The 9225-nt window shown below is 40.3% G+C and overlaps 1 protein-coding gene across 2 annotated transcripts in view; it reads right to left on the bottom strand.

Moving 5' to 3' along the window:
- The window catches only part of Cbfb (core-binding factor subunit beta), a 48158-nt gene that overhangs the window by 9944 nt on the left and 28989 nt on the right, over nucleotides 1–9225 (bottom strand). The window contains exon 5 of one of the 2 annotated variants that reach the window (XM_021220047.1): nucleotides 4527–4653. In XM_021220047.1, coding sequence (XP_021075706.1) covers nucleotides 4527–4653 — 127 coding nt within the window. The remainder of the gene's footprint in view (nucleotides 1–4526; nucleotides 4654–9225) is intronic. The other variant, XM_021220045.1, reaches the window with a different exon arrangement.

Here is a 9225-nt window from a genome sequence, read left to right as displayed (position 1 = left end):
ACAACAGAGAAAACTGAAAAGCCTTAAGACATCAAGCACTTTAAGTTCTGCTTCCCTCAAACACAGCAGTAACTTCAGATACATATTAAATGTTCATAAGTAGTACCGATGTAACTTTAGTATAGCAAGGCTAGAGATTTCAGGTTATTCAAGCAGTGGTGGACATCCCTAAGCTTCAGTGCTGCCAAAAATCTCAGGCTTCCAAAAAATCATTACCCAGTGCCACCCACGAGTTACCACTGTTCCCTGGCTCTCATTTCCAGTCAGGCTTCAGGACCACCCACTAGAACCAATATTATTCTTTTCTGCCTCAGCCTTTTCTATTCCAGGGAAAATGATTTCTAACGTCCCATGACAGATTTTATTTTTCAGCTAAATCCTCTCTACTTCCTACTGCTAAACAATATTTGTGCAGACGCCCTGTTTCAAACCTATGGCATAAGTTCTTGTTCTTTCTCCTGCCAGCACACTGCTAGAAAGGGAGCATGCCAGTGTTTCTGGGAATTTTGTTTTTACACGAATCCCAAACATACTGGATTGTGTGTCTGTCCTTGTATATTCTGAGACAGGGCTTCACTACATAGCCCTGGATGGCCTGGAACTTGCTATGCCGACTAAGCTGGCCCTTCCTCCTCTGCTCCAGAATGGGTAACCATAGCCAGACCCCCAAAAGTTTAAATTATAGGGAGGAAATGTTTTCTTCCACTGTTGTTTTTTAAAAAGAGGTAAAGAGCAAGAAAGCAAACTTTTAGGAACTCGTAGGTAAGACAGGAGTATAGTGGAGAAAGCCAAAATATACTACACAAAACACAAGACACACAGACCACAAAGCCCTCTTCAGTTGCCAGTGTGTACTCTGGAGATGGATTCCAGCCCAGAGCTTTTAGATGACAGCTCTCTAAAAGAACTAATTTCAAATTATTGCTATAAGTGACTAGAGCGGTCGTTCTTAATGTTCCTAATGCTGTAATCCTTTAATACTACAGTTCCTCATGCTGTGGTGACCCCCAACCATGAAATTATTGTTGTTGCTACTTCATAACTACAATTTTTCTATTGTTATGAATTATAATGTAAATATACAATATGCAGGATATCTGTTATGTGACCCCTGTGAAAGGGTTGTTCAACCCTTAAAGGGGTTATGACCCACAGGTTGAGAACTGCTGGACTGGAGGCTCTTAAATCATTGATGAAAATTTAACTGTTTTTTTTTTTCCCTATCTTCTAGGTCGTAATGCTTTAGTGCCCACTACACTTTAGAGAACTAAAAGGATGCTCCATCAGCCAGACAATTCAATTAGCTGGAGCCAGCACCAGGCAGAGCTTTTGGCACTAAGGAAGCACTTTAGACCTATTAGTTCTGTTGGCACACATGGGCTGAGCGCTGTATTAAGTGCTTTCTAAGTGTTTCTCATTGAATTCTCACAATTTCTTCCTGTGATAAAACGGGAGTCTCAGAGACTGGGAAGTGATTGAACAGGGATGTGAACTGAGCCTGACAAAGCCCAGGCTCTCAACTGCAGACCTGCTAATGGAATACCTATCTGAATGACACATTACTTGGCACCTCTGTCAACAGGTTTTACTTTTGTTCACAACCATCAAAATATGTTCAAGTGACAACACTAAACTAAAAAGAGTACTTAAGTATTTATTGAAATAGACAATCTGTGCTGGGCACAGTGGCACACATTTAATCCCAGCACTAGGAGATTCTCTGGTAAGAGAATCTGGGCCAGCCGAGGCTACACGGTAAGCCCTGTCACAAACACTTTCTCTAGTAATTGAACCCAAGATGTATATGAACACTTCCTAAGTTCCATTAGTTCTCAGTTATTTCTTCAAGTATATGCATGTATTGCAGAAAGACTGACCACACTCTCTGGCTTGACAAGCTCCATCCATTCTTCGCTCATTCCTTTGCACAGAAAAGTCTTCCCCAGTCTGTCCACCCGACAAGCACATTTTTCTTTTGAATCTCTCCAAGTCTATTCTGTGAAGTGCCCAAGGAGAGCTGACTTATTACATGCTCTGCCTTCTACTGCCACCATCTTCCTCTGAAGTGCTTTTACATAAGGTAAGCAACACTACAGTTGCTTATTTTTACACCCACTTTCTGTCAAGTCTGAAAGGTGTGCACACCTTTAGTCAATTAATACAAATCAACAAATTTAGGTATTTTTATTAAAATCTTTGCAGAAGCTGGGAGTGGTGGTGTATTTTTTAAATCCCAGCACTTGGGAGGCAGAGGCAGGTGGATTTCTTTGGAATTTGAGGCCAGCCTTGTCTACAAAGTGATTTCTAGGACAGCCAAGGCTACAGAGAGAAACCCAGACTCAAAACAAAACAAAGCAAAGCAAAACAGAACACCTCTAGCCCTTAGACAGGACTGTTTTTTGGAAGATGTTCATTTACTAGTAAACACAATGCACAAACACTATGGGAGATAACTCAGGACACAGAGAGTAAGGGCTTCATTTGATGGGATCTCAAGGAAGGGAAGGACAGATATGTTTATAGCCGTTTTAACATACAGTCCAATAAATGCTTAAACAGAACTAAGAGGTAGCTGGAGCCAGGAGGATCAATAATCCAACCCTGGTTCTGGTTGTACAGTGAATTCCTGATGAGCTCAGGCTAGATGAGACCTTGTCTCAAAAACAAACAGAACCCCAAAGCAAACAAACCACAAGCAGAAAAAATAAGGATAAGGGGGGCAGGAGGAAGGAAAGTGGTCCAAGTCAGGAGGAGAGGCAGAGAGGGAAAATAAGAGGGGAAGAAATTAAGTGCTGTGGAAACTCCAAAGCAGAAGGTGGTTAATACTTGAGAAGGGATTGATATAAGTTAAGGTGCACCCTGATGAATGGGTAGAAAAGTACATTTCATAGAGTACAACAAGTAATATGGTAAGAAATATAAGATATCAAGAACTGTAAAAGCAAAGCTTCACACACAAATTGCACTGTGGGTTCTGGGAATTGAATTTGGGTCCTCTGCCAGAACAGCCAGTGTTCTTAAAGGCTAAGCTGTCTCTTTCGTTCTTTCCCACCCTGCAAAACCAGTCAAATTTGGTAGTGGGAGCCGTGTACAACCTTAGGGACATGCATATCAGCACTGACAACCCATTTCCATTGGATCGGTGCTACTGGCTTTTTGAAGCCTGTGTTTCCTGAGCTGTGGGTACAGAAGAATGAAGAAAAGGCCTGAGCTTGAGCTTTGGCCAGGAAGAGTCAGTGGGGAGGAAAGGAAGGCAGAGGGAGACAGAATTCGTATTCCCAAGAATATATTTAATTTAAAAATAGTTAAATATTAACTTTTTCAACTAAGTCCATTTAAATTAAGAAACAATTTTATACCTAAAGACTAAACACAGGTACTGCCACCATACAGGAAGAGAAGGAAGTCGTTACTGTACAAACTGAGATGATTACTTTTGAGTAGAATAAGGTTATAATCATACATGCATACAAAAGGGATTGGTGTGATATCAAGGTTTTATTTTGTTATCTTGAAAGTAGTTATAAGGATATTAGATCTATAGTAATTCATCAGACTACATATTTCTTCTATGTAGATATAATCTGTATTTTACTTTGTAATAAATTAAAAATTTTTAGATTTATCTCTCCAATCCCTAAATAGATACTAAATAATCCCGTTAAACTTCATTCTTGGGGTATTTGAAAGTAATAAGCCGTCTTCTCAAGAGTTACACAAATGATGAAGACTATTGTTTTAAGATTGTCATTCCAAGTGATACTCATGTGATAAAAGCAGCTATGTGACCTTCCTCAGGCCAGGGTTAAACGCCTAGCACTGTGAGAAAATAAAGCAAAGAAACCTACCTTTGTAACTTTCAACATCAAGGTAAAAATTCATAAATAAGTAGAAAATAGTACTTGCCTTTAAGGATTTTTTTTTGTAATGTTTTATATTTTTTGTTGTAAGCCTAGCCTTTAATGCTGAGCCACCTCTTTAGTATTTTAGCAATGTTTTACATGTTTTGATCATGCTCTATATTAACAAGAGACACATTTTATATGTAGGTGTGTGATGGCTCACACCTGTATCCCAGTACTTAGAAAGCAGAGGTAGGGGCTGGAGAGATGGCTCAGCGGGTAAGAGCAATGACTGCTCTTCCAAAGGTCCTGAGTTCAAATCCCAGCAACCACATGGTGGCTCACAACCACCCATAATGACGCCCTTTTCTGGTGCGTCTGAAGACAGCTATAAATCTAAAAAAAAAAAAAAAAGCGGAGGTAGCAAGAGGCGGAACAAAGATATTTCAATCAATGAATTAAAAGAAAATATACCTTGTTAATATATCAAAAGACTTTTTTTGTGAAGACCAATAAATCCATATACAACCTTTAAATTAGAATAATTACATTTTATAGACAATTGAATAAAATTAATTCAAGTAAGAATATACAATTTTAAAAAATAAAAGACAAAGTTAAACCAATTAAAAGCATGCACAAACATCAAAAAACACAGCCTGAGAGTTTGGGGAAAGTACTAACCAGTTACTGCCAGCAGCTGTGAAACTCTCACCTCCATTTCCTCCCGGTGAGACCTGTCTCTATCCTCAAATTCTCGAGTTCTTCTTCGAGCCTCTTCAAAGGCCTGTTGTGCTAATGCATCTTCCTGCTGTCAGGGTACATGAAATAATTATTTTGATTTATGTTAAAAAAATAAATTTGGGGATTTTTTTTTTTTTTTTTTTTTGAGACAGGGTTTCTCTGTGTAGCCTTGGCTGTCCTGGAACTCACTCTGTAGACCAGGCTGGCCTCGAACTCGGAGATCCGCCTGCCTCTGCCTCCCGAGTGCTGGGATTAAAGGTGCGCACCACTACGCCCTGCTGAGTAATTCTTAAAATATCAATATTAATCAATCCCCCCATCCTGCACTAATTTCAGAGGTACTTTTATTTTGGAGTGAGGGTTTCATTATAGCCTTGGCTGGTCTGAAAACATAATCCTCCTGCCTTAACTTCTCCAGCACTGGAATTACCAACACGTGCCACCACATTCTAATAGGAATCTGAACCATCTTTGTAACCCTTCTTACCTCTGTAAACTAAATCAGCATACTATCTATTTGCTTCTTATATTTTTGGAATCTTCATTTCTATAAACACTTTTCTAATTTGGAACCCAAAGATCTGTAAACTAGATTATTGTAAGTCTCCCCAAAACTGCTCCTGTTCCTTTCTGTTCTGGCACCTCAGTGCTCCCTCTGCGATCTGTGTATATAATCTAAAGCACAATGTGATCACAATGACTCTTAACCTTAAATGCTCCCTCACTGCTTACTCTCTTCAGCATAAAATGTTCAAGCTTTGCCAATCACGTACAACTTAGTATGCACTTATATTTCTGATGGTATATTTGCAGAAACTAAAAGACCCAGAATACCCCCCCTAAAAAGAAAAAATAAAACAAAAAAGAAAGCCATCAATATTCACTTCCCTACAACAGTACAAAAGTTGGCAGCGTAACTTACTCTGCCAATGTGGTAACAGCATAAGATACCTAGTGGAGGCTGGCGAGATGGCTCAGTGGGTAAAAGCATCGAGTGCTCTTCAGAAGGTTCGGAGTTCAAATCCCAGCAACCACCTGGTGGCTTACAACCACCCAAAATGAGACCTGACACCATCTTCTGGCGTGTCTTAAGTCAGCTGCAGTGTACTTATGTATAATAATAAGTAAATCTTTGGGCTGGAGCGAGCAGGGACTGAGCAAGCGGGGCTGACTGGAGCGAGCAGAGGTCCTAAAATTCAATTCCCAACAACCACATGAAGGCTTACAACCACCTGTACAGCTACAGTGTACTCATATACATACATACATACATACATACATACATACATACATACATACATACATACATACATTTTAAAACAAAACAAAACACAACACAACACCAAATGAGGTTTTCAAGAAGGCTATGTAAGAGACTTCAGTATTCTTTCCTGGGAACTGATAGTGTTCAGAGTTGGCAGCCATCTGGCAAATAGGACAGAACCACAGGCTGAAGGCAGCAGGAAGAGGCAGGCGGATTTCTGAGTTCGAGGCCAGCCTGGTCTACAGAGTGAGTTCCAGGACAGCCAGGACTACACAGAGAAACCCTGTCTCGGAAAACCAAAAAAACCAAAAACAGAATTGTGAGGATAAAATTAGAGTATACAGGAGCTGTGACCTAATTCCCTAAGAAAGTTACTGAGACACTGTGTACTCTTGAAATGAGCATAAACTCTCTCCACGAAATGACTGTAAAGTATTACTAGTTGATGCAGAAAAAATGAGGTAGGAAAGATTTGGTTGTTCTCGATTTCCTAGTTCCAATTTCTGGTGACAAGTGAGACGCGTGTATGGTAAACAGAATTCTTACTTTCTGAAAATGGTAAAGCGGGAAAGCTGATGGGCAATTACTGTCCTTAAATTACTGCTCACCCATGGAAGGCTAAGGACAAGTAACTCTATCCTGCCTCAGGCAATGCTTAGAAGAATTTGCAAAATTTTAGTTTCCTCAGCCATGTGTCATACTAACTTGTTTTCCATCGTTTATATGAAAACATGCATAAAGCAGTCAGACAGGTCAACATTACGACGTTGGAGCGGCCCATCATGTGGGAGGCTGAGGCGGGAGGGCCATATGGGCTGGGAGTGAGGATACCAGGCTCACAGTACCAGGAGGCGTCAGAAACAACAAAACAGGGCCAGAGAGATGACTCAACGGCCAAGAGCACGGGCTGCTCTTCCAGAAGACCCTGGTTTGGTTCCGGAACCCACGTGGTAGCTCACAACCATTTGTACCTCCATTCCCAGGGATGCAATGCCCTCTTCTGGCCTCCATGAACATAAGACACACACAGTACATAGACATACAGAGGCAAAATACCTCTTTATATAGAACATCCTCCTCCATAAAAATGGGATTAAAAAAACGAGTCAGTAGGTAAAATACTAGCTGTGCAAACATGAAGACTGGAGTTTAGATGTCTGGGCCACACACACACACACACAAAAGCGGGTATAAAATAGCACATCTGGAGGTGAAGATGGGTGGATTCCCAAGGTTCATTACCCAGCTAGTCTAGACAAACTGGTGAATTTCAGGTTTTGTTAGAGACAGTGTCCCAAAAAATAAGAGAGAAGAACAAAGGAAGACCTCCATCATCGACCACTAGCTTCCATATGCATGCACACACACGTGTAACTACAACAGTACCTATACACTAAACATACAGAAACACACACACACACACACACACAGAGTGAAACAAAGAAATCCTAAAACAGGTCCAAGAGATGGCTCAGTAGAAGCAGCTTCTGTCAACCCTGATTACCTTTATTTGACCTCTGGGACCCAGGAAAGAAAGAACCTCTGACAAGTTACCCCCTGTCCTCCAAACATACATGAACATATACATGTGTACACACACATACATACAAAAATGTAATAACATAATTAAACCAAAGCATAACTGTCCAAGGTCCCCATGGAAATAAATGTTTAGCATCCTGTCATAGAGTCATGTAGAATATTCTGACCAATCTTGCTTCAGTGAAATCTATTTTTTCTTTTTTTCTTTTCTGTTTTTCGAGACAGGGTTTCTCTGTGTAGCCCTGGCTGTCCTGGAACTCACTTTGTAGACCAGGCTGGCCTCAAATTCAGAAATCCGCCTGCTTCTGCCTCCCGAGTGCTGGGATTAAAGGCGTGCACTACCACTACCTGGCGCTTCAGTGAATTTATTTTTACTATGTTACCTAAATCTATAATTGTATTTATTAAACTTGGTGGTAACATCTTTCTTCAGCAATGAATTTAAGAAGTATGTAGTAAAATTAGTAATCAAAGCTGTGCAGTAGTGGCATACGCCTTTTATCCAGAACTCAGGAAGCAGAGGCCGGTAAATCTCTTGAGTTTGAGGTCAGCCTGGGCTACAAACCAAGTTCCAGGACGGTCAGGATAGTTACACAGAGAAACCCTGTCTCAGGAAGAGACAGCGAGAGAATTAGTGAACAAATCTTTAGAAAGTTGGTGGTACTATGGAATTCGCACAAATACTGACATTTACTATTCTGTGAAGATCAAAATGATGCCACTCAAGGTAGGAAAGTCAAAGGCAAGCAATCTTCTCTAGTGTTAGTGCCTACTTTAAAGTCACTGAGCATACACTGTGGCAAATGGTACATTATTAACGAATCACTCTGTCCAACACAACTTTTCATTTAAATCATGTGATTCTTTCCAGTTCTGTCTACATTTCTGTGCAGAGGAAAAAGCAAATCAGCTTATATGTTAGCTTCAATTGCAAGAAAACCTTAACAAGCTGTTACAGGACACTGGCTTTACATCAGTGTTCTCAGGTTCTTAATCAGAAAATGCCAATTTCAATATTGGCACTCATGTTTATAATATGAGAGTTGGTGGAACACAACTGAGTAACAATATCAACAACAACGTAATGCTCTTCTGCTGGGTGTGACAAAAACAAACTCAGGAGTTCACTGTCATGCTCAGTTACATGCTGAGTTGGACTACATGAAATCCTATTTCAAAATAGTAAGAATGTTTGGACTGAACCATATAAGACAAAGTACAAACTTACTAGCTTCTTCTGGTATAAACAGCAATACATATAAAGAACTGAGCTATTGGGCTAATCACTTATAATTCAGTTATATAATTCAGTTATATAAATTACACATACTCTTACATAACCAGAATGAAAATAACCACTCTATGCAGTGCTGTGACAAGCTGATGCTGCCTGTAACTCAGCATGGAGCTGGAGAGATGATCCAGGGGTTAAGAGTGAGTTCAGTTCCCAGCACCCACACCAGGGAGCTCATGACTGACTGTCTGCAACTCCGGTTTCAGAAGAGGTTTTCTGACCTTTCCAGGCATCAGACATGTGACACATAAACATAAATCTAAAAGCCTAGCAGTACATGTTATCTCTGGAACTTTAGAAAATTTGTTTTTTGGTTTTTCGAGACAGGGTTTCTCTGTGTAGCCCTGGCTGTCCTGGAACTCACTTTGTAGACTAGGCTGTCCTTGAACTCAGAAATCGTCCTGCCTCTGCCTCCCGAGTGCTGGGATTAAAGGCGTGCACCACCACGCCCGACTCTTTCTTTCTTTCTTTCTTTCTTTCTTTCTTTCTTTCTTTCTTTCTTTCTTTCTTTCTCTTTCTTTCTCTTTCTTTCTCTTTCT

Source organism: Mus pahari, chromosome 20 (genome assembly GCF_900095145.1).
Source record: "Mus pahari chromosome 20, PAHARI_EIJ_v1.1, whole genome shotgun sequence".
Taxonomy (NCBI): Eukaryota; Metazoa; Chordata; class Mammalia; order Rodentia; family Muridae; genus Mus; species Mus pahari.
The sequence above is the reverse complement of the archived record's forward strand: the minus strand, read 5'-3'. Positions and strand labels throughout refer to the sequence as shown.